The sequence below is a fragment of the Hyaena hyaena genome, unplaced genomic scaffold (genome assembly GCF_003009895.1).
Source record: "Hyaena hyaena isolate Hyena2069 unplaced genomic scaffold, ASM300989v1 scaffold_1643, whole genome shotgun sequence".
Taxonomy (NCBI): Eukaryota; Metazoa; Chordata; class Mammalia; order Carnivora; family Hyaenidae; genus Hyaena; species Hyaena hyaena.
The window spans coordinates 189,253-215,441 of record NW_024082277.1 but is presented as its reverse complement, the minus strand read 5'-3'; the positions used below and the strand labels follow the sequence as shown (position 1 = coordinate 215,441).

The 26,189-nt window shown below is 36.5% G+C and overlaps 1 protein-coding gene across 1 annotated transcript in view; it reads right to left on the bottom strand.

Moving 5' to 3' along the window:
- Window positions 1-311: 311 nt before the first annotated feature.
- ORC5 (origin recognition complex subunit 5) overlaps window positions 312-26,189 on the bottom strand; it is an 85,351-nt gene continuing 59,473 nt past the window's right edge. The window contains exons 13-14 of the mRNA XM_039224460.1: window positions 10,425-10,537; window positions 312-1,123 (exon numbers count right to left, since the gene is read on the bottom strand). Coding sequence (XP_039080391.1) covers window positions 1,078-1,123; window positions 10,425-10,537 — 159 coding nt within the window. The 3' untranslated portion in view covers window positions 312-1,077. The remainder of the gene's footprint in view (window positions 1,124-10,424; window positions 10,538-26,189) is intronic.

The window sequence follows — 26,189 nt, the reverse complement described above, 5'->3', positions numbered from 1 at the left end:
TCCTTTGGGAGGCAAACAGGAAATCCATTCCTTCTCTCCCTTTTATTACCTCCAAACAAATGCAAGAACAGAACTGCTTATTTTCTTTGATTCAGAATGTGGCAGACAGTAACCACATGAAAAGGTTTCCTATCTGGCAGTGACTATTTTGAGAATTTTTCTTTAAAAAAGGAAGGGAAGAATAAAATGCCCCTGAAATGTAAACTGGGCTCTGTAATCAAGCACTTTAATCTGCTCAGAACAATTTTCAAGTATTCAACTAACAGAAAGCTTCTTCAAAATATGAACAGACAAGAAAACCAGACCCAAGGTTCATTAACTGATATAACAGGAAAAAGTTTTATTGTGGAACTCTTAAAGGCCAGTGACTTTAAAAAAAAGATAAGAAAACCATTATGTGGATTAAAAAGCTAGGCTGGGTGGTTAATTGTCAAGAGTAACCAGAAAAACCCCACGCGAGCAGACTGCATTTATCAAGCAGGCCTGGGGATGGAAAGTTGGCCTAAATCTGATCAAACTACCTTGTGCCTTTTGAGAATATCAGGGTGAAGGATAAGCATATACAAGCTTGGATTAAAAAAAAAAACCTTCTATTTATTATATTCTGCAACTATGATCTTTTAAAACGGTGGCCTTAGGAAAATCTGCTTTGGCAAGCAACCGCAGAGGCTCCTGTGGAGAGGAAGTGAAAAGACTGGGCTTATATACAAGGGCTGCTGGCACGTTCAAAGCGCAGGGGATAGTTCACAGAGCAAAATGTAGTCCTAAGTAAATGGGTTTCAGGCAATTTCAGTGTTAAGATAACATCATTAAGAGTAGAACAGATTGTGCTCAAACCCTGCTGTTTATAATTAACACGTTGCTTCCAAATACTCCAGGGTCCCTGGTAAATAGTCTTCTGCTCACATCCACCCAGACCAATCAGAGTATTTTCATTAGATTCCATGCTGGGCCAGCACCTGTCTGGACAAATCCAATAGAGCCAAAGAACTCCTCTCCCTGGCCAGCTAAGTAGTTGGATGAACACAGCTTGGCTTAGTCATTGTCACAGTGTCCATATGGCTTTGAAGCTTGTTTTCACAAGAAATCATACAAGTATTTTATTATGTCAAAGTTCACCGTCCTATAAACAAAAATAGATAATATGTTAGCATCTTCACCCCCTAGACTGCTCAGCTTTGTATGTACGGTTCTGGGAGGCACATGCAAAATTATACACAACTAATGCTAACCAATCCTATAGTGCTATGAAAAGCACCAAGACAGGAATGGCATTAATTTTATAAAATGTCACTAGGAAGAAGGTTTCTTTGAAAAGTTTCCTCCCCCCACCCCAACCCCATGCATAAAGTTTGCTTTTCTGAGGGAAAAAAGAAAAAAGGAAATGAAGTTAGAACCATCCAACAATCTCTATTTCAATTATCCTACAGAAAGTTAAGATTTCATTTGAAAACTATTTGCTTTTTGTCTAATAACCAGAATAAAGTAATTAGAGATGCAAAAGTATTTAAATCTTCTCTGCTTCTGAACACTGTTTATCTTCCAAAACACCTGTTTTATCATTACATTATGCATAGCTCATCTGTCCTCATTTGTAGTTTTCATTCTTTTCAGTCTTTCAACACTTGGTGACCTGCGTGCATATTGTAACTAAATCTGTATGATCCAACAATATGATACAACAAACAGACGATGTGAATGTATATTTTTGTACTCCGATGGCAGGCAGAATAAAATAGCAGAGGGGCAGAGACATATAATTATTTTCCTTTCTCCAAACTCATTCTTCACCATAAATATTCAGACTTGGAGGTTTATTATTTGAATAAATGGTCAAAATAATTAGATATAATGATCTAGCAATAAGTGTAAAATTAAAGCCTTGAAGTATTCAGTTCTGCAAAAATAATCATCCATGTGAGAACAGCCTTTTCAAGATTCAGTAATTACATGCTCTTATTTATTAAACCATCATCAATTAATGTTTTTGTCTATCATTTTGTAACACTTTCTAAAAAAGTTTCTAAGCAAATGACTGACATATCAAATATTGTTTGAAATCTGGAATGGGGAACTGCGGATGCTGCTTGTGAAAACACATTTAAAAATAGCTCAAATGAGATGCTATGGCTATTGTGGCATCTCATGTAGGACCAAAGAATACCTTAATTTTTTCCTTACAATGGTGCCTCTGAAGATACTAGACCTTTCCAAGTGGCATAAAAACCTGCCAGGACAATCCTGTTATCATTCACAGTAATAAAGAAACTACAAATAGTTACTATAATTTAAAAAAAAATCTCAGGCATAAAGACCTGAGTTGTATGGATATTATATCATCCTCTATATTATTTTTATGTTTTTCTTCTAATTCCAGGACTTCCCAAATTTACTGGCAACAAGGTATCACTAACCTTTTTTTTCCCTCAAATCATTAAGTACAAACTTCCAGTTGGACAAAACTGTCGAAAAAATATAAATCATCCTGGTCGAAAATCAGATCCTTTTTAGAAGATGTTGGGAGGAGACAGACATAAATGGCTATTTCTAACCAGAGGCAAAAAGGTAAGGGGAATTTGTTCATTTTCTCCAGGCACATATCCCCACAGTAACTTTTTTGGGTCTTAATCTTATAAACCAAAAGTGACAAGGTAAAGTGGCCTTAATGTTAAGTTTTATTGTTTTGGGCTTTGGGATTTTTCGACATTGAGTGGGAAATGATTAGAAGAAGCTAAGGTTAAAACATTTAAAACTGAAAACTACTGGATTAGAAGGTATTATGTGATAGAATATGGGATAGTCGTACAAAACAACCAATATGAAGATATATCTACAAATACTAAGAAGGAAAAGGGCAGAATTGCAACTCAGTACTGAAAACTCAGGACAAGCATCTGTATAATGGACTAGGACCAGAAGAAAACACAAACAAATGAAATACTGTGATTTGTTAGTGGCAGGACTCCTGTATTTTACTCAGTCTAGATGTATAACTTTAGCATAATTTGTAGAAAAGTTTTATTTGCTAGAACGAATGGACTGACTTAAAAACACTACACTATTTGAGTGCATCCATTCATAAAAGTGTCACTACATCCCATTTGTCTGCTTTGTCACTGGGATGTATTCAAGCAAACTGAATAACACCTTTAAGACTTTTGGACTTTTTCAAGACAATAAATTACTCAGGAATTGAACACATAAGATCATTCCTTTAAGAAACATTTACTGAGCCTAGTCGCTCAGCTGGTTAAGTCACTTGATTTCAATTTGACTTTTTCAAAAAAAAATTTTTTTAATGTTTTATTTATTTCTGAGAGAGAGAGAGAGAGAGAGACAGCGTGAGCAGGGGAGGTCAGAGAGAGAGAGATACAGAATCTGAAACAGGCTACAGGCTATGAGTTAGCAGTCAGCACAGAGCCCGACGTGGGGCTTGAACCCACGAAGCGTGAGATCATGACCTGAGCCGAGGCCTTAACCGACTGAGCCACCCAGGCGCCCCGATTTCAATTTGACTCTTGATTTCAACTCCAGTCATGATCTCACAGTCATGAGATCGTGTCCAACATCGGGCTCTGCACTGACAGTGTACAGCCTGCTTGGGATTCTCTGTCTCCTCTCTCTCTCTCTGCCCCTCCCTCATTCACTCTCTCAAATTAAACAAACTTTTAAAAAAATGCTTAATCTTAGAAAGAAAAAGAAACATTTACTGCTCAAGATGTATAAATGTCTTTCTCCATCATCTCTCCATCTCCCAATGTAAATAGGTGACTTGCTTACTGATCCCCACATATATTATTCTAGGAAATGGAAGAATTTCAAAGAATAACTACCAGGACATCAAAAATTATGTCACACATTCCAAAGATTACAGGACTTGGAGACACAATTCACTGTAAAGAATGCTTTAACTGACAAAGAGAGTTATGTTCTTTGTATGTACTTTCTCTGGGTTTTCATGGTTTCAGGTGCATATTAAATTTATATAAATATGATTTTAAGATTTTGGATAGTTGTACAAGAGCTACTTGTTCTCTTAGAACCAAAATTAATTATTTTCCTTCTTTTTAAAAATTTTGATGTTTTTAATTTAGTTTTTGAGAGAGAGAGAGAGAGAGAAAGCAGGGGACAGGCAGAGAGAGAGGGTGACAGGCTGACGGCAGTGAGCCTGATGCAGGGCTCAAACTCACCAACTGTGAGATCAACTATGAGATGAACACCCAGGTACCCCAGAGAAGTAAGCATATAGAAAAAATAGGATAAACATAAATAATATCAGTGACAATTTACCTAGGAGTAATTAATTCCTTTTTTTCCCAAGTTTTTATTGAATTTCCAGTCAGTTAACACAGAGTATAATATTAGCTTCCGCAGACAATACAGTGATTCAACACTTACATCCAACACTCAGTGCTCAACACAAGTGTGCCCTCCTTAATCTCCATTGCTATGTCTCTCATCCCTCTCCTCTCCTGCCTGCTGGTGCCCATCAGTTTGTTTTCTATAGTTAAGAGCCTGTTTCTTAGTTTTCCTTTTTTTTTTCCCCTAGGAATATTCCTTCCTAAATCAGAATTCAGAACACTCTTACAGAAGTTAGTTACACTGCATATGTCTGAAGATTTAATTTTGCCTTTATCCTTTTATTTCACTTTGTTGATTCTTTTACTACCCTGAAATACTTTTTTTCTCATGGGATGCTATTTTCTTTCTTTTTACTTTTGTGGGCAGTTTGAATTTTTAGTTTGGTTCTTCTGACAACTTGCCACCAGACAACTTTAAGTTTCAATCCTGTTATCTTGTATTGTCTTCCCAAGGACTGTGTTAAGAAAGAAACTTAAAACTACCATTCACATTAAGAACATCCTAATGACAATATTTAATAAGCTTCTCATCAGCTGTCTTCTCCCATATTCTACTTCCATATTTACTACTTCCTTTAAAGCTTCTGACGACTTCTCTGTTCAAACTTTCTCACTGTTCCTTGGTCAATAAAGTTCTCTATGTCTTCTCTCTCTCCCATTCATGTTTTTCTCTTCTGGGTTTAAATCTGCCCCCCCCCCCCCGCCCCCCGAAGGACCTTGCCTCTTCTTGAGCTCTTTCCAATGAGGTTAGACTCCAGGTAGTCCTGTTGGGTGGGGTCGGTGTCCTGGTACCAAAAGCTCTGCTCCTCTGAGACTCAGATCATTCCATTTACCACCTTGTATGGCCCTGCCACTATCTCTTAGTCACTGAAAATGCAGCACCCAGTTCAGTCCTCCTCTCCATTCCAAGATCTGTATCAGTCTTAGTGACTTCACTGCACACCTGTCTTCCTTGCCTTCAATGGCATTTTCTTTTTTGAGGAAAATTTTTAATGTTTATTTTTGAAGAGACAGAGCACAAGCTGGGGAGGGGCAGAGAAAAAGGGAGACACAGAATCCAAAGCAGGCTCTAGGGTCTGAGCTGTCAGCACAGAGCGTGAGGTGGAGTTGGAACTCACAAACTGTGAGATCATGGCCTGAGCCAAAGTCAGACACTTAACTGACTGAGCCACCCAGGCACCCTAGTGACATTCTTTTCTACTCTTAGATCATACTCAGAAATATTCTGCCTCTAAAAACATAAATTCAGGCATTCTATCCTCTGATCCCCAAGCTCTTTTTTTAAGCTATCTGGAACACCTTAAAACAGTTCACAAGCCCCCGTACTTTGTCTTGATCTACAAATACTTTGTATTACATGCTAGGCACTGAACTACTGGCTCTCTACTGGCTTCACTTCCTTCCTTCCCTTCCTAGATCAGACTCCATGGAATGTTACTTCGAGCACTCACTCGCTGGCATCCACCAAATTCACCTGGCAAAACCCCAATCCTTTGTGATTTCAACAATGCCCCTTTGCTCTCCCAGTACCTGGGACATATGGAATGCTACTGGAGAGGATCACAAGTTTCACAGATCAGTGCCACTGTAAATTCAAGCTCAGGAACCTTAAATGGGCCCTCAATATTCCCAGCAAGTTTGCTTTTCCTGGTAGCACTTTCTTTTATTCCCTATGGCAGCTATTTCAAATACCCACGTTCCTCACAGATTTCCATAACTTCTGTCCTTAGTCTCAAATTTGCCTCCTTCCTTACTTGCAAAAGAGAAGACATAAGAATACCCTCAACTTCTGGCCACCAAATTTTCAAACTCAGCTCCATCTGAATCTACTTTTTCCTTATGCTATAATGCAAAAAGAGTCCCCTCTTTCATCCAGGGCTACTTCTTTCAACTCATTTCTAAATCCCACGTGGATATACCATTTCAAGGACTTGAGGCTTTAAATTAATCTCTCTATCCTTCGTATCATTGATTCTCTTCTATCACCCCTTTCCCATAAGCATTTAACAAACGTTTAAACAATAATAACCCTCTCACATTGTTAGTAGATAACAATCCTCTCTCTAAACAAAACAAAACAACAAACCTAGAATATAGGCTCATGAGGATGGGGTATAGTAGATCTGTTATACTTGTTGCTATATCCCAAAGCCTAGCACAGTGATTATAATGGGCAACACGATAAATGTTAAGTGAACAATGAATTAAAACCATTCTATTTGCTGCATCAATTTCTTCTAAATACTATAATCTCTGACTTCTAACCCACTGTATTCCTGTAGGTATTCTTGATAAAGCTACAAATGACTGTTTTATCATTAAAACAGATGCTTGATTTCCTGGTAGTAATTGCCAGTTTTGACCATCACTCCCTTCCCGTAGGTTTTCCTACTTTTCTTGTGTATATAACTCCATATGTAACTGCTTTATCCACTTGATATACTGTCTCAATAGTATTTTTATGTTTTTACCCTTCAAAAGTATGATTTTTAATAACTGTACATTGCTTTTTAAAAATAAGAATGTACAATAAATTAGCGATCCATTCTCTTGTTTTGGACATTTAGGTTGTGTCCTCTGATCTAATCATTCATTCTCTACCACAGGTGTCAGCATCAAACATACCTACCTCTTCTTTGGTAACTATCCTTGAGATCTCCTATCTCCACCATACCTCAGTTTGGAATGAAACTCTGTCTCTTTAGCTCCCTTTTTGTTGCTGTGCCAAAACACAGGCCCGGAATGGTTCCTTTTCATCTGAGGTTTTACTGCTAATCACTATAGGAAAATATGCACTGCTTTTATATTTCACACATACTAAGTTTAAAGCATTGTTTTTAAGTTTGAGGTAAGACAGTAACTGACATAGTTTCTGCGTTGAGCTTTGTGGACTTACATGGTAGAAAGAAAAAAATCTAATTATTGAATTAAGTAATTAATTAAAACTATGATAAGTATCAGAAGAGAAGAATGAGACCAGTTTACCTAAGTGTGATTGGAGTGGGGGGGGGAGGGCGGATGATGGTGGTTTAAGAACACTTTTCATTTAAATTGACATTACAGGTTAAGCAGCAGTTAGCAAGATAAAGGAGAGGAGGAGTTGGAAAGTGCTGCGTTTCCAAAGATGGAAAGCATAATGGTGAATAGGAAGAACTAATTAAAAGTCAGCTGGGTTAAAATGCAAATACCAAGGGGAGCAGTGTTTGTACCAGACGTGGCCTGGGCAGCACAGTGACATGGCAAGGGCCAAAGCACTGGGGTCTTGTAGGCTATTTTAAAAATTCCTGTTTTTTTTTTTTTTTTTACCCCAAGAGTCATGGGAAATTATTGAAGACTTTTTTTTCTTTAAGTATAATTGATGTACAATGTTACATTAGTTTCAGGAGTACAAGATATTGATTCAACAATTCTACCCAAGATTCAGTGCATACACAGTAAGTGAAGTCACCATCCATCACCAAACATTACTGCCATCTTAATGACTATATTTCCTGTGCTATTATTTTTCATCTCTACAAATTATTTTGTAACTAGAAGTTTGTACTCCTTAACCCCCTTTATGTATTTCATCTATCTCCCCAACTACTTCCTCTCTGGCCACCACCAATTTGTTGTCTGTATTTATAAGTTTGTTTGCTTTTTAGGGGCGCCTGGGTGGCTCAGTCGGTTAAGCGTCCATGTTCAGCTCAGGTCATGATCTCGCGGTTTGTGGATTCGAGCCCCACATCAGGCTCTGTGCTGACAGCTAGGAGCCTAGAGCCTGCTTCAGATTCTGTGTCTCTCTCTCTCTCTCTGCCCTTTCCCTACTTGTACTCTGTCTCTGTCTCTGTCTCTGTCTCTCAAAAATAAACATTAAAAAAAATTTTTTTAAGTACTTTTTAGATTCCACATATAAGTGAATTTATATGGTATTTGTCTTTCTCTTCCTGACTTAATTTCACTTGGCATTATACCCTCTAGACCCACCCATGTTGTTGCAAATGGCAAGATCTCATCTTTTTTAAGACTGAGTAATATTCCATTGCATATTACCACATCTTTATCCATTCATCTATCAGTGGACACTTGGGTTGCCTCCATGTCTTGGCTACTGAAAATAATGCTGCAATAAGCAGAGTGGTGCATATATCTTTACTAATTAGAGAGGTTTTTTCATAAGGAGTTAATATCCAAAATATATAAAGAAGTTATATCATTAAACACCAAAAAAATCCAATCCAATTAAAACGTAGGCAGAGGATTAAAAGATGGATTTTTTAAAAAGATTAAAAGATTTAAAAATGAGCAGATTTGAACACTTTTCCAAAGAAGACATATAGATGGCCAACAGACAGGTGAAAAGATGCTCCACTAACAATCAGAGAAACACAAATCAAAACCACAATGAGGTATCACCTCACAGTGGTCAGAATGGCTAGTATCAAAAATACAGGTAACAAGTGTTGGCAAGGGTTTGGAGAAAAGGGAATCCTCATGCACTGTTGGTGGGAAGGTAAACTGGTGTGGCCACTATGGAAAACAGTGCAGAGGCTCCTCATAAAAAGATTATCCAGTAACTGCACTATGCGGTATTTACCCAAAGAAAACAAAAACACTAATTCAAAAAGATATACTGAAGACTTTTTAAGTAGGAGGGTGACATTAAATTTTTATAAGATAATTCTGGCTATAGTGTGGACAACAAAATATAAGGGGATAAGAGTAGACAGAAGACCAATTAGGAGGCTACTAGAGAAAAGACAATGGTGGCTTGGTCTAGAGGGGTAACAGTCAGTAAACGTGAATGAATCTGAGGTATGTAGGAGGGACTTGGTAATCAACATAACTAATGCTTGGAAGCTGGAAGTGTGGGAGACAGGAGTGTCAAGAATGACTGCCAGGTCTGAAGCCAGCACCTCAGGCCAACAGCACATGGCCGACTGCAGTGCTAACTACTGAAACAGGGGTCCTGGAGGGAAGCTGGATCTTTCCTTTTTGGTTGGCAGGCAGAAGCAGAGGTTAGAAATCCCAAGTTCAGTTTTGGAAATGTATTGATATAGCAAAGAAACATCCAATAAAGGTCAAGAATATCAGGAAAAAAAGGTCTGGCCTTTAAAAACCGGGGAGTTATTAATACAGAGATGGTTGTTTAAGTCATGAGTGTAGCTAAAATTGCCTAAGGAAGAAGTATGATATGAAAAGAGAAAAGAGCCAAGCCTCAGGGACCAGCTAGATTTAAAGGTCAGGTGGAAAGGATAAACTGGAAAAAGAGCCTTAGAAAAAAACCACCAAAGAATAAAGAGGAAAACCAGAAAACTGGAATCACAGGCTCTAAGAAAAAAGAGTTTTAAAAGAGTGGTCAACAGTGTTAGATGCCACTGAGAAGAAATTCTCATTTTGAGAGACATACTTTCTTCCCTAGAACTTCTCGAAGTACTCATAATTAGTTTCATCCATTTTGTACGTGAAAGGCCCTGAAATACTCGAGATGGTTACCAAATCCTTCCTAAGGCTTTTTTCTCTCATAACCTGTCCCTTAGGGATGTGACATGGTTCCTCATTCCACCACTTTCCTTCTGCCTTCTCCCCTTAACACCGGCACGTCCCATTTGTCAAAGCCCCTCTTAAAACGCCAAGCACAGGAAAGTACACCAGATTTGTTTTGCCTATGGCAATGCACAGTAGACCTATTACCTCCCTTGAATGAGACACCAGCTAAAATGCTTAGGACTTAAGCCAGATTTCTCCCACCTCGTTTAAGTACATTTGAGGGGGTTTTTTGTAGCCAATTATCCATTAAATCCTACCTTGCTGCTATGGGATCATTATTCCAGTCTTGTAAGGTTTTTCAGAATCTTGCTTTTTGCCATCTAACAAATTAGCTAATTCTCCCGATTAGGTGTCATGTGTAAATTTGATGAGAGGTTCACTGTACAGTGAAACTTATTCATTCTTGGCACTTAAATGATCTTCTCTTGCTTAAATGACTGATGACATTACATTAGGAAGAACATTAATTTTTATATTTAGTATATCATTTACATAATTCAAGACATTTTACATTAATGATTATCCTGTGCTTACCTAGCAATAGCTCTGATGAAATCTAGAGATACTGTGCATTTGTATTTTGGTCCATCAAGCTGATCGTCATGGCCAACCAGGGTTAACAGCTGAAGGGTCACTAGAGAGGTAATCTAAAAATAAGAAAACATTTTTGAGATGTTTTATCAAGATTACATTATGCCCTCATTTCTAAAACATTTTATAGTTCCTTTGGTGAAGACATATAACTGAATTCATAAGAAAACCTGCAAAGAACGTAACTGTGAATTTGTATACAGATATTTGTACATATACTTAAAAGTCCTGGTTAAACCAACAATAAGCTTTAAGGATTCCACTAGAGACAGCTTTGTTTCATTAATGACACACAATTGCTAACCTTTAAAATATATAAATAAAGCACACTCCTTCTCTACTCAGAATTTTATGGAGTTTCTATCTTAATATCTCAGAATATCAAATCTGTACTGCCTTGAGAATTGAGCACTTATAATGTGGATGTGGGTCTTTTAAAGTTTGGTAGCATGTTAAACGGGAGATAAATACATTCTTCAGGCCTAGGCTTAGTCTTGCTTTAAAACTGATCACCAGTTGGGTAGTCAGAAAAACACCAGAAGGATTAGTACTGGCAGAAACAAAAATGCGTTCTGACAGATCAAATCAAAATATAAGATAACATCACAATCATAAGGCCAACAAAAGTATTAAGTATGATAAAAATCCAAGAGAAAAAGCTGATCCAAGAGCTGAAATACTTTGAGCAGCCCATTCTTTTCTCCCAATTTCTTATTCTCATCTCCTGGACAATAGGAGAAGTCGTCAGCAATGGCAACAAGAAAAGATTTGGAAACTTGCTTTGTGGCAAGAGAAGGGATAAGAGTTTTTAAAACCTGTAATACCTAATGACAAGTCTTAGGAATTAAAAATACTTAGCTTGAGATTAAAACTTTGCAGATGCTCAGTAAACATTCTATGAGTGATCAAAAACAGTAATAGCAGAAATTATTTGCTCGGTACCACGTATTCTATACACAGTATCTCACTTATTCCTCATAACCTTAGAACTTGGACACTGTTACACTCACTTTATTGATGAGCCTTAGAGGTGTTAATAAGCAACTTTCCCCAGAGCTGGTAGGTGACTTAGCAAGAATTCAAATCTAGAGTCCCTGCTCATCCTACTACACTATATAGACTAAAGTCTCTGCCCATTACAATTTTTAAGAGAAAAGTGTTATGCAGTGTTCAGTCAGCTGCCACTGCTTTAATAACAAGTTAAAAAATGAACAGATGGTAGATACCACAGTATTTTATATACAGAAAGTTCTATATTTAGCAAATATGAAGGATTTCTGCTAATTAGAAAAATATTTTGTGTTAAAATATCAAAATATGAAGCTCTGTATTCAAAGAGTTAAGACTTTAATTTCTAATTCAATATCACAAATTAGGCTATGTCTAAAACATTTTTTTATAGATGATCTGTGTGTTGAAAAAGTTCTGCATTCTGTAGCTGTTATATGCTGTTTTACAAGTCTACTAGATCAAGCTTATTTACATGGCTGAAATCTTACATACTCCATTTTTTATCTATTTCATCTATCAAAATTGGCAAAAGGAATTAAAACTCTCCCATTACAAGAAGTTTGTCCTTTTTGTAGTTGTTAATTTTTGCTTTATGGTTTTGAACCTGTTACTAAATGTATACACTTAAAAACTGTATTTTGCTGGCAAATTAAACCTTTTCGTTACCATCTAATGGTCACTTTGTTCAGTAATGTCTTTGACTTACAATGTATTTTTTCTAATATTAATATACCTATATCAACATTCTTTTAGGTGATGTGTTTTCCTTTTAGACCATCTTCGTATGGTCTAAAATTTATTTTCTTTTTCTTTGAAGTTTATTTATTTATTTTGAGAGACAGAGAGAACATGAGCAGAGTAGGGGCAGAGAGAAGGGCAGAGATGTAGAATCCTTCTGATAGTGTGGAGCCTGATGCAGGGCTTGAACTCATAAACTGTGAGATCATGACCCTGAGCTGAAATCAAACACTGTATGCTTAACTAACTGAGCCACCCAGGCACCCTTCAAATTTTTAATTTTCTTAGTTTTAGACAGTTCTCATATAAACAACATGTAGTGTGATTATCCAGTCTGACAATCTCTACCATTTAGACTGTATGCTCCATTTGCCTTTACTGTAACGATATTCTAAAATTTTTACTTCTACCATTATGTCAACCTTTCTTTCTTCTTTTCAAAATTTTTAAACTCTTTTCATGTTTATTTATTTTTTTAAGAGAGCAAACATGAGCAGGGGAGGGGTAGGGAGAGAAGGGGACAGAGGATCCGAAGCAGGCTCCATGCTGAGAGCAGCAAGCCCAATCAAGAGCTTGAACTCACAAACCATGAGATCATGACCTGAGCCGAAGTTGCATGCTTAACCAACAGAACCACCCAGGCGCCCTATGTCAACCTTTCTATTTGTTCTTCCTCTATGTGTATTTCTTGTCTTTTATTGAACTAAATTATAATACTCTCCCATTCTATTGTTTGCTCTACTATACTGAAAGTATATACTCCAATTCTAATTTGTTTTGATTTCTTCTTTAGCTCCAAAGTTATTTTAGAATTCTTTTTTTTTTTTTTTTAATGCTTATTTTCTTTTATTCAGAGAGACAGAGTGTGAGAGGAAGAGAGAATCCCAAGCAGGCTTGGCACTGTCAGCATTTGTGAGATCATGACCTGAGACAAAAACAGAGAGTCATATACTTAACCAATTGAGCCACCAAGTGCCCAAGAATTCTTTAATTTCCAAGTCATTAAGTTTTTCTAGTATTTTTAAATTGGGGGTTTTTCTTGAGGGGGTTTGCTGGAAATCACAGGATATGGTCTTGGTGCTAGCAAGCCTTTGACATTTGTTCAGACAGTTGGTTTCTCCAGGAGGAAAGAAGAGTACACAGGGACCTAAATGTCACTGTGACAAAGAGTGGAACTGACCACAGTAGTCACCCTACCTGTCCAGCCTGCCAGGCCCCTTTCCCCTTTTTCCTCAGAATGTCTCCAGATGACGGCAACTGAGCACAAAACATGCCCAGAAAATATACTGACCTCACACCAGGAAAACAAGACAGGATGAGATAAAAGTCTTCTCTCTTACACAAGTACCTACATGATACATCCTTCATTTTGCTTCCTTGCCTGCAAAACCTAAAATATTTACAATGTGGCTCTTTACTGAAAAAGTCTGCCAACCCTTGCATTAGAAAACTGCTAGGTTCTGATGATTAATTTAACCAATGTGGAAATCAAGATGCTCACTGACTTGCCCGAAGTGATAATGACTGGACAGAGCCAGAAACTCAATTGGCTAGGATTTGTTTTCCTAACTACAACTCCAAAACTTTTGAAAAGCATGTAAGTGCTTTCTGCCTTGAATCAGTTTTACTTTTCCTTGTATCTTCACTGGATGAGGTAAAAGTCTAATACAACTCATTTAATGTTAGCTCTCTTAGCTGTGATCACAGTTTAGTTATGATTTTCTTAGTAACATTATTCATGCGTATGAACAAAGTTAATGAAAGGTAAAAAAAAAGTTTCATGTTATTCAAAATTTTTACAAAAGATAAGAGTTTCCATTTGCCTAGTTTAGGAGTTAAGTTCACTGAAACAAAAATTATTAAAATTAAGTTGGTTGTTTAAAACATGTGAAATAGTGATATGCCAATCAAACGAGGCCATGTATAAAGTACTTAGCACAGGGCCTGGGACACAGTATTGAGTAATATGAGGTATTATTAATATTGTTACTACCTATTAGCATTATTTTTCAACTTCAAATTTAATGAGTTTATTTTCTAACAGCCCATTCATTTAGTTAAAACTTACTATATTACTGGGCGCCTGGGTGGCTCAGTTGGTTAAGTGTCCGACTTCAGCTCACGTCATGATGTCATGGTTCATGGGTTCAAGCCCTGTGTCGGGCTCTGTGCTGACAGCTCAAAGCCTGGAGCCTGCTTCGGATTCTGTGTCACCCTCTGTCTCAGCCCCTCCCCCACTCATGCTATGTTTCTCTCTGTCTCAATAATAAACATAAAAACAAATTAAAAACTTACTATATTATTTAAAACCACTGAATTTCCTATAGCTTACTAAAAAATATACCATGCTTGACTTGCTTAGAAAACAAAATTTAAAACTATCTTCAGATTAAAAACATAACCAATTAAAAATTATATGGCCAAATATAGAGAAAATTAAGGACTGTGAGAACAGTTTTGAAGAAATTACCCAAAATGCAGACTAAAGGGATACAAAGAAGGAAAATATGAAAGAGGTTAAAAAATAGAGAAGACAAAGGTCATATTCCTAATCAAAAATCTAGAAGGAAAAGAAAGGTGGACAATATGGGGCACAAGCAGTATCTGAAGAGATAATGGATGGAAATTCATTTGAGGAGATGAAAAAACACTAAAGCACAGAATTAAAGAGTTAAATAAACTCAACGGAGGAAGAATCAAAAGAAATCTACACCTAGACACATCACAGTGAAAGCATAGCACACTGAAGATAAGAGAAGTTCTTAAAAGTAGCTAGAGAAGACGGGGGCGCCTGGGTGGCTCAGTTGCTTGAACATCTGACTCTTGATTACGGCTCTGGTCGTGATCTCATGGTTTGTGAGATTGAGCCCCACATGCTTGGGATTCTCTTTCTCTCTGCCTCTCTCCTGCTTTCTTTCTCTCTCTCAAAGTAAATAAAATGAACTTTAAAAAAATAGCTAAGGAAGAAAACACATTATCTTCCAACAAGTGGCAGTTGAACCTACAGATTTCTTAAGAATGATGAAAGCCATAAAACAGTGAAAAGATATCTTCAATACATGGTGAAAAATAACTAACTCAGAACTGTATACCCAGAAAACAATCTTTTAATATTGAGGATGAATTAAGAACAGTTCCAAACAGAACAACCAAATGTTTACTACCAAAAGATCCCTACTTAAGGAAATTCCTAAAATGTACCTCCAGGTAAAGGGAAGTGATTCCACTAAAAGGTCTGAAATGCAAGAGGGAATGAAGAATAAAGAGAGTAGAAAATGTAATGGTAAATCTAGATGAATTTGCCTGCAGAAATGGTAATAATGTATTATGGATAGAAAAGTAAGATCAGGGCCTCTGGGTGGCTCAGTCAGTTGAACATCCAGCTCCTGATTTCAGCTCAGGTCATGATCTTGTGGTTCATGGGATCAGGCCCCGAGTCAGGCTCTACACTGATAATGCGGAACCCGCGTGGGATTCTCTCTCTGGTCCCTTCCCTGCTCATGCTCTCTATCTATCAAATATATAACATGAAAAATAATTAATTAACTAATAAAAATAAGAATTAAGTGCACAATACCAGTAATATGTAAATTGGGAGTATGAAAAATGAAGTTAAAATGTTCTAAGTTTTCATGGTATCTGAGTAAAGTAAAAGTACTTATTAAATTCTGACCTAAGTATGAACATTATAATTTTTAGAATAACAACTAAGAGAACAGAAACAAGAGTATGTACTTCTAAATTAGTAGAGAGGAAAAACTGAATTATAAAAATAATCCAAAAGAAAATAAGAAACAAAAATAGGTAGTTGAAACAGAAAATATAAAATCATAGATATAAACAAAATTACATTAGTAATTATAAGTAAGGTAATTGCTGCAAATAAAAAACAAAGATTGACTGATAGAAAAAAATAAATCCAACTATCTACTATTTAGGAGAGATATCTCTAAAACAGAAGAATATGGAAAAGTTAAAAGTCAAAGGACAGAATGAGATACATCAAATACTAACTAAAAAGAAAAACGAAGGTATATCAACACAGATAAAACATGATTTTAAAAGCAATTTAAAGAAAGGTTCACTTAATAATGAGAATATGCAGGCCCTGCGTGCTTGTATCTCTTACAAGATGACTTGCTTGAGATCTCTACTATGAAGGGATGAGACACAGAACAAGATCAGCAGCCTAGGAATAATGGGGCATCTGGGGAAAGAGTAAATACTACTGAAATCAAGACAAACTCATTATTTTCCTATTCTGGAAGCAGGTAGGAATCATGATGAGAAAGTAGGCCTGAAATTTCATGGATATATAGAAAAGAGTTAACATAGTTTCCTGTGGCAAAATATATTCATTAACTTCAATCTTTTCTATTTTTCTGTAAGGGATTTTCATTTGCTAAAGTAGGTTAGTAATAGCCATTTGAAACTCACACATTTATTATTATTCCTTATTATTAAACACAAGTTTCTTTGGAACTTTTCTTTTAAAATAGAAAAAAAAATTTATTACCTTTTTCTGCCAGTGGCATCTCCTTATATTTCTTACAACTTCTACATTCTTATGATTCAAATACTCTCATATACTTAATCCTTTAACTCCAATTGTATGCTAAATTACGTACATATTTTTTCAAAAAGAAACACAAAAATCTGTCTTTATTACTTTTATCACATAAGTTATCAACAAATTTCCATAGGCAGTAAGTTGAGCCAGATAGCCCCTTAAAATCATTACCAGAATTCCATGGATAATCATGTAAATTGTGCAAAGGAAACAGTATCACTTTAAGATGTAGCAGTCAAGGGGCGCCTAGGTGGCTTAGTCAGTTGGGCGTCTGACTTCGGCTCAGGTCATGATCGCAAGGTTCCTGAGCTCGAGCCCCACATTGGGCTCTGCTGACAGCTAGCTCGGAGCCTGGAGCCTATTTCAGATTCTTTGTCTCCCTCTTTCTCTGACCCTCCCCTGCTCACGCTGTCTCTCTCTCTCAGAAATAAATTAAAAAAAAAAAAAAAAAATTAAAAAAAAAAGATGTAGCAGTCAAAAGTCATTTCCAAACTGTTAATAAGATGACAGTTCAACTTTGGGAGGAGAGGAAGGTATGATTTAGGAAAAGCCAATACACCAAAAAAACCCAAAACCAAAATGAAGCAATTAGATTAGGATGTGATTTTTTAAATTAAAAATTACTAATTTCAGAGTTTTTTTTTATTCCTTGACCTTACCATAAGAACAAAAAGGACAGAGTTTAAGAGAACATTACAGGGGTGCCTGGGTGGCTCAGTCGGTTAAGCGTCCGACTTCGGCTCAGGTCATGATCTCACGGTTTGTGGGTTCGAGTCCCGCGTCAGGTTCTGTGCTGACAGCTAGCTCAGAGCCTAGAGCCTGTTTCAGATTCTATATCTCTCACTCTCTCTGACCCTACCCTGCTCACACTCTCTCTCTCTCTCAGAAATAAATAAAACATTAAGAAATTTTTTAAAAAAAGAGAACATTACATAAAGCAGCATACAAATGTACCAACAATTTAACAGTACTCTGACAGTCTATTAAAATATTACTAGAGTAAAACTGACAAAAATCATGTACAAAGATTAACTTGTGGGGTGAACATTTTGAATCTCAAACATGTGAACTTTGCCTAAATGAAAACTCGCAGAAAAGAATACATGAAACTTTGGAAAATTATTTCTATATATATGTTAAGTTCAAGAACATCCATCTTCCTCCTTTTAAGAATTAGCCAATTCTTAAAAATTATCTAATATTTCCAATTGGAGATTCACAAAACTCTTGAGGGCTTGCTCTAGGTATTGTGCATTCGAAGATAAACAGGATCACGGAAAATACTGATTTACTTCCTTGCACTACTTTAAAATGTGCATGACAACACAGTGAAATAGGACCTCCAGATTGGCACTAATACTTAGGGATTGATATGGTTGGTGGGAATATGGCATAAGCCTCTAGACAGTGAAGGTACTCAGGACCAGATGCACTATAGTGTCTCAGTTTTGTGCGTATGCATGTGCTTGCGTGAGGTGGAGATGGGATCAGTCTTTCCTATCTGCTGCAGCAACCAATCCTGTTGTTAGAGTCATTCCCATTGTTAAGGCCCCATATGCAAGAAGTGGTTCTGAGTGAGGCTCTGTGTCTAGCAAAGAAGAATAAACTAGAATATGCTGTGGTCAATAAAATTAATGTCTTAAAAGGTTTTAATCTCTATTGGGGGATAAACTTGCTAAATAATAATGGTAAAACATACTTGAATATTCTGAAAAAAAATTTTGCACTAATTTACAGTAGACTTCTATGCAACTGAACTTAGCAATTACCCTTGAATATATATATTTTTTAATTTTTTTTTTTTTTTTTTGAGAGAGAGAGCGCACGAGCAGGGTAGGGGCAGAGAGGGAAAGAATCCCAAACAGACCCCATACTGTCAGTGCAGAAACTAACACCTGAATTCACGAACCAGGAGATCATGACCTGAGCCGAAAACCAAGAGTTGGATGCTTAACTGCATGAGCCACCCAGGTGCCCCTACTCTTGAATATATTTTATAAACAAATACTAACCATGAGCCTAGAAAGTAGGGCTGGAAAAAACATGTAAAAAAAATAAAAATACAGGAGAACCTCTAGTCCAGACAAGATGGCATCGATTCATATTTACCATCCTCCCCAGGACAGCTCTCCACCCTGGAAATCATCTAAGAGGCAAGCAAAAGAGGAGTCTGAAAGGTGGAAAGAGGAAGGCAGACTGTTTACGGACCCAAGACTAGAGGAACAACATAAAAGCTCAGGGAGTCCTGTGACTCTCCAACCCAAAAACACAAAGTAACCCACACCTTGCTTCCCCCAACTGCCAATCCAGAACAGAAAGCTCCCCGGGTAGGCTTATTTCTCCCTAACTGGAACAGGAATCCTGGCCCCACAAAACTGGCAATTTTGAGTTCTATGTCTCAAAAAACTATTCTTCATGAATAAAGCAGAAATAAAGACCTTCTCAGATGAAGGAAAACTAAAGAATCTGTCACTAGCAGACCTACCTTTAAACCATGGTTAAAGGAAGTTCTTCAAACAAAAAAAGGGAAAGAGAAAAGGAACCCTGAGCACCAAGAAATAAGACAGAACAATGGAAAGAGCAGAAATACGATAAACAGACTATCTCCTCATGAGTTTTCTCTATCATATCTAGTTAAAAATTATTCCACCAACCTGATACTCAAGACAGTAATATTTAAAAAGGGACAAAGAAAGGGGATCTAACTGGAAGTAAGGTTAACATACTTCACTGGAAGTGGTAAAACACTGACATCACTTATAAAACTAAACATACAATTATGAGGTCACCAGCAATTGCACCATTGGACATTTATCCCAGAGAACTGCATGTTCATACAAAACCTGTACATGAATGCTCACAGTAGCTTTATTTGTAACAGCCCAAAACCAAACTATACAAAACAAAACAAAGAATGGAAAAGAGTCCAGATGTCCTTCAATGAGTGAATAGGTAAAATGTGGTACATCAATATCAAGGACTATTACTCAGCAAGAAGAAAAAGAATGAACCACGATACTTGTGAAAACTTGGATGAATCTCAAAGAAGTTAATTATGCTGAGTGAAAAAAGCCAATCTCAAAATATTATACTATAGAATTCTGTTTCTACATGGATGGACCTTGAAGGTGTTATGCTGAGCAAAATAAGTCAGGCAGAGAAGGACAAATATCATGTTTGCACGTATAGGAGGATTAGGAGGAACTTGACGGAGGAACAAGGGGGAGAAGAAGGGTGGAAATGGTGGGGGAAAGGGAGAGAGGCAAACCATGAGAGACTCTTGAATGCTGACAAAAACTGAGGACTGATGGATGTGGGGGGGAGGAGGGATGGGCATGGAGGAGGACACTTGTGGGGATGAGCACTGAGTATTATGTGGAAACTAATTTGACAATAAACTATTTGTAAAAAAATAAATAAATAAAAAAAATAAACTATTAAAAAAAATAATAAATAAATAGTCCATCTCCTAAAAAAAAAAAGAATTCTGTTTCTAAAAATTCTTAAATGCATATAACTTTTGAGATGGAGATTAGTGGTTGCCAGGGATTGATAGAGGGGGTGGGAAGGAGGCTGGTATAATTATAAAAACAGGGGTCCTTGTGGTGATGTCATTGGTCTGTATCTTGTCTGTGGTGGTGGATATACAAACGCACACATGGGATAAAATTTCACATAAGCAAGTATATGGGAAAAATAAATACATGTAAATACATATATATTTACAAAATATATATATATGTAAAAGTGGGAAACTTGAGTAAGATCAGTAGATTGTGTCAATGTCAATCTCCTGGTTGTGGCACTAGTTTTATAAGACGTTGCCTTTGGGGGAAAGTGAATAAACCGCACACAGGAAAAGAGAGCACATTTGACTTCTCACAATTACATATGAGTCCACAATTACCCAATTAACTCCAAAAAACGGTTGAATTAAAAAAATAAATACAGAAGATCCAATAAAATAAATATACATGAAAAAAATTATAACTACATATGGTGAAAAAGTTAACTAGATTTACTGTAGTGATTTCACAATATATGCAAATCTCAATTCATTGTGTTACACACCTAAGACTAAGATAATGTTGAATGACAATTATAACAATAAAAACACATATACATACATACGCTAATACACAAAACACGGAGAGCTTTGAGAAAGACCTTATAAATTGCCTGAATAAATTTGTTCTGAAAATGTTTAAGTACCTATGAAGTTAAATATCTACTTAGAGAAATAAAAACATCTTTGACTCATATTTACAGGGATCTAAACAAAATTGATAAAATATTGCTTAAAATGGGCAAATAAGATATGTTAATTATTTCAAGGCTGATATGGTGAGGCTATCTGGATTTTTAAAAGCATAGAGATCACAGATTTTCTTATTGAAAGCCAGATGATTAGTTATGACTTGTGGTTCAGCAGTAAAGGATTTATAGCTGCTGGTTTCATGCCCTGAGTCCATAAAAGCCTCATAAAGTTGCTATAAACCTGTGGCTTGTACAGCTTACTTCTCTAGACATAGAATTATAACAGTAAAGCTGTTATTATGTAAATCCCAACTTGGGATTTACATTTTCCCAAATTTTACTTTTTATTTCTATTTCTTAAAACTGTGAAGGTTTTTCAGTTGTGTGGGGGCTATAGAAACCAAATGTTTCAAACTTACTAAAAACTAAAATGTTTCAATATAAAAATGACTACACAATAAAATTCTGAGCTAATCCATCAGTACTGAAAACCTTGGAGATCAATGCCTCATTTTACGGATGAGAAAACAGATATCATAAAAAGATGAATGACATTATCAGCCCCTGGTCAGTCACCCCAAACAAATATGTAGGAGCACGTTAGCAGATGTTCGAAATTATTTACTCTAAAAGTCCCAATGAAAAAGAATACATACAACACCTATACCATGCTGGAGGTTTATTTTAAAAAAAATTTAGAGTTCCAAAAATAAATTTTAAATTAAGCATCTTTAACATATTAAGAATTTTAATACACTAAGTCTTAAGAATCTTTAACATATTAAAAATGTTTAGCCAAAACAATGCCTCACTTTGGGTGTTGATGAATATGACAATGTGATCTGTCAAGGGTATTAACTACTGTACTAAAGACCCCAGTCAATGCTTTTATCTTTTCTTCTAGTGTCCTTCAAAATTCCTGAGAATGACACAGATGTAACCTGGCATTCCTTCCTTCCTTCAGGATCTAGCAGAGGTTATGGACAAAACTTGAGTAGGGGGAAAAAAAAGCCATGGGACTGGTTAATATTAGATATCATGGGTAATTAGTGATATGGGGACTGGAACTTATTACTGAGTCCAAGCTCTATAGATCTGATATAGCACTGATAGATTATAGATACAGACACTGTGGTAAGCACTTTAATTTCTTCAGTCCTCACAAGAACCCCACCATGAGTTAGGTACTATACATAAACCTCTTTTCCAGATGAGGGAACAACTCAAAGAGATCAGTAAATGTTCAAAGTCACTGAGCCAACAGTTATAAGTGCACCACTGAATTTGAATACCATCTGAACCTAATGCCCATATTTCTTATACTACCCCCAAAAGGGAGCTACAGAACACAGCGAAGAGATAACTTTGTTGGGAGAGACTCAGGAAAGCTTTATGGAGGAGGGGAGTAAAATGATAATTCAGGAAGCACTACATACTGAAAGGAGGTCCTGTGAGTATGCCGGAAGTTAGAAACCCAGCAGGAAAAACACTGCAAACAAAACACAGACCTTAATGAAACTGTAGCAAAAAGGATTAAAGAAATATCTCAACATAGGCAAATGTCCTGCCCTAGGGATACAGGTAATAGCCTTGAGAATTACTATTCAATAATCATGTGAACAAAATTATCAGATGTGAGGGGTGTGATTCACTAAAGTAAAATATTAAGTAAACTTTATTAACCTAATGAAATGTTAACTTTTCATAAATCAGACTACACATTATATTAGACATAAAATCACTGCTTTTAAGGCTTAATTTTTGAAAGATAATTTAAGGTGGGGGAAAAAGCATGATTTCTTAAAATCTGAAATTAGGTAACTTTAAAAATGGTATCCCAATGCAAAATTTCTTATACATTTGTGGATTAAAGATCATTACAGAAAAATTTATGACATCAAATCATACAAAACATGTAACAGTGGAAAAAATTAAGTTAGGATAATCATTAAACTTTTAAAAATCAAAAGTAATAGAAAGGTCTTTCCTAAAACAATGAAATCATTCTCAAGAAGTATCATTTTATTTTTTTTATTTAAAATTTTTAAATGTTTTATTTATTTCTGAGACAGAGAGAGACAGACAGACAGACAGTGTTGAGCAGGGTAGGGTCAGAGAGAGAGGGAGACACAGAATTGGAAGCAGCCTACAGGCTCTGAGCCAGCTGTCAGCACAGAGCCCAACGCAGGGCTCAAACCCATGAACCGTGTGATCATAACCTGAGCTGAAGTCGGATGCTTATCCGACTGAGCCACCCAGGCATCCCAAGAAGTATCATTTTAATTATTTAAGTAAGTTTAAATTTTTGTATGGAAATTATTTACCCCCCTTTTTGGTTTCTATTACCTATTAAAGCATATTGTTTTGCCAATAATTCCTAGACTTTAGGAGAATATATACTGTTTTCGACAGCTTCTTGTCTATTGTGTCAAGCTCACATTCAGATGAATGAAATTCAAATGAATATGAAAGTGGCCTAGGGAGTTGATTCTTCCAAGTCAGGATTTGGATTTTGTGCCAGGAAATACAGAATAAAGTTAAAAAAAAAAAAAAAAAAGCTGTATTAGAAGTCAGGATCTAGCTGAGGGTATGAGCTTTGGGAATGAGTTAATATTGGTGTTAAGTTTTAGTCATGTGTTGCCACTGATGTTTTTCCTCAAAATAAAATTTCTGGTTTTCAGCTCTTGGCTTAAAAATGAACAAAGGGCACCTGGGTGGCTCAGCTGGTTAAGTATCCGACTTCAGTCATGGTTTGGTCATGATCTTGCAGTTTGTGACTTCAAGCCCCACGTTGGGCTCTGTGCTGACAGCTCAGAGCCTGAAGACTCTGTCTCTCTCTCTCTCTCTCTGCCCCTCCCCTGCTCATGCTCTCTCTCTCTCTCAAAATAAACATTAAAAAAATTTTTTTGAATGAACAAAACTTCTAAAATTCTGAAGCATCCTGCAATCAAAAGGGAATGTTATTTCCCTAGTATTTCTGCATTAGAAACATACCATAATTAAAGAATTTTATTTTACTTTAGCTTAAAATAATCAATCTGCCTAATTCAAATGCCAAAGTATACAGTTTTTTCCTGTGAATAGCACCTATGTCATGATGGAGGCATTCACAGAGAAAAATTAAAAGTGAAAACCTCCTTGCACTTGGATAATTTTGAATTAACATCTTAAATAGGGTCATGCAATATTTACTTAATTAATCTTTGCTCCGTATACTATTATGTTCTTTGTTCTCATCCATGTAGGGGATGAGCTGATTATTTATGTCTTAACAAGAGGAGTTCATGCACCACAGTGAGGATGTTTTTTCTTAATCTGAGAGGCAGTCACTAACAAGCTTCAGCTGGAAGTGCTTGATGTTAAAACAGTGTGAACCTGCTCCTGGGCTAATAAACTGTGTTCTTTCTGGCAACAAAAGGAAATCAATTTACAACTGTAATTAATTTTTAACATGCTCATTATTTTTATACTCTCATAGGTTGATATCTATGTCAATTGATTTGTGAAATACCCCGTCCTGTTTGTCCTGGAGGAGCTTTGTAACTTGAAACATATTAAATTATTTAAATAAGAGAACTTAACATGTGATATGTTAATGCATGAGGTTCACACAACCCAACAAGCACCACATTTGATCTGATTTCAGGTGACGTGATAGTTCATGAGCATGTGGCATACATCAAGAGAGTTCAACTGACAGTTCTCCACACACGAGGCAGAGCTGATGACTGTGAGGCAATGGAAGCAATAGGCAAATGCTGTCAAAGCTGTTCAACCTAAAATCATCATCTCTGGAAATTCACCTTTGAATTTTTTATTTAAATTTTTTATTTAAAAAAAAAACAAAGGTAGGGAGTAGACTATTAGTCTTCGATTTTGCTCAGATAAACAAAAACTGACGTGTATGTTTTTACATAGAGGAACTAAAGATAATGCCTATAATCCCTAGAATTTAATTAGCACACAGATGACTGCCAATCTTTAGTCTCTAAGATGTAACTGCAAGCTTAGGAGAATGGGAAACCACTCATTCAATGAGTGAATCTCATGTTCGAGGCACTGTCCAAGAGACACAGAAATGAAAAGACAAGGCCTTTGCAACCTCAAAGAATTCAAGGTATCAGAGAAGACAAACGCATAATAAAATGGTAATGACATAATATGAGAGGGATGCTAGTGATATGTATAAACACAACTATATGGTTGTAGAGAAGACAATGAGGTAATAGGGAGGGAGGCAAAATGTGGATTCATTGAGAATGGCATTTAGGGGTATGCAAAACAAAGCATAGAAGAGAGCTCAGCAGTGGTAGGGGGATAGCACAAGTAACAATGTAAAGGAAAAATTGGCTGTGCTTTCGGAGAGGAAACAGCTTACTGTGAATGGTGTAGAGGGCAATAAAGGAAGAGGCAGAAAATGGGACCAGTTTGTGAAGAACCTTACAGGAAATGCTATAGAATGGAGAACTGATTTTACAGATAATGTAACTCATTTAAAAAGTACAAGCAGAGGGGTGCCTGGGTGACTCGGTTGGTTAAGTGTGTGACTTTGGCTCAGGTCATGATCTCACAGCTTGTGAGTGTGAGCCCAGTATTGGGTTCTGTGCTGACAGCTTGGGGCCTGGATCCTGCCTCGGATTCTGTGTCTCCCTCCCTCTCTCTCTCTCTGCCCCTCACCCACTTGTGCTCTGTCTCTCTCTGTCTCTGTCTCTCTGTCTCTCTCTCTCTCACACACACACACTAAATAAGTAAATACATTAAAAATTTTTTTTTAAAGTGTAAGCAGAAAAACAAGATCAAATTTACTTAAGATTTATGCTGACGACCATATGGAAGTTAAATTTAAAAGTACTTGGTGACAAGGAGACCAGTTAAGACAATGGTGCAATAGTCTAGGAGATAATGAAAATATGGATGTAAGGCGACTGGCAATGGGGAAAGAAAGGAATACATCCAAGAGCCATCTGTATTTAGGAGGAAAAAGAGACTGGACTTGGTGACCAAGTAAATGGAGACAAAAGCATTCAGAGATGATTTCTCCATTGAACTAAAAAATATCTGTATGATCTTTGTTTTTCTAGCACCTAATATTGTGCTTACCACAAAGTATGTGCTTTGTTAAAGGCTGAATA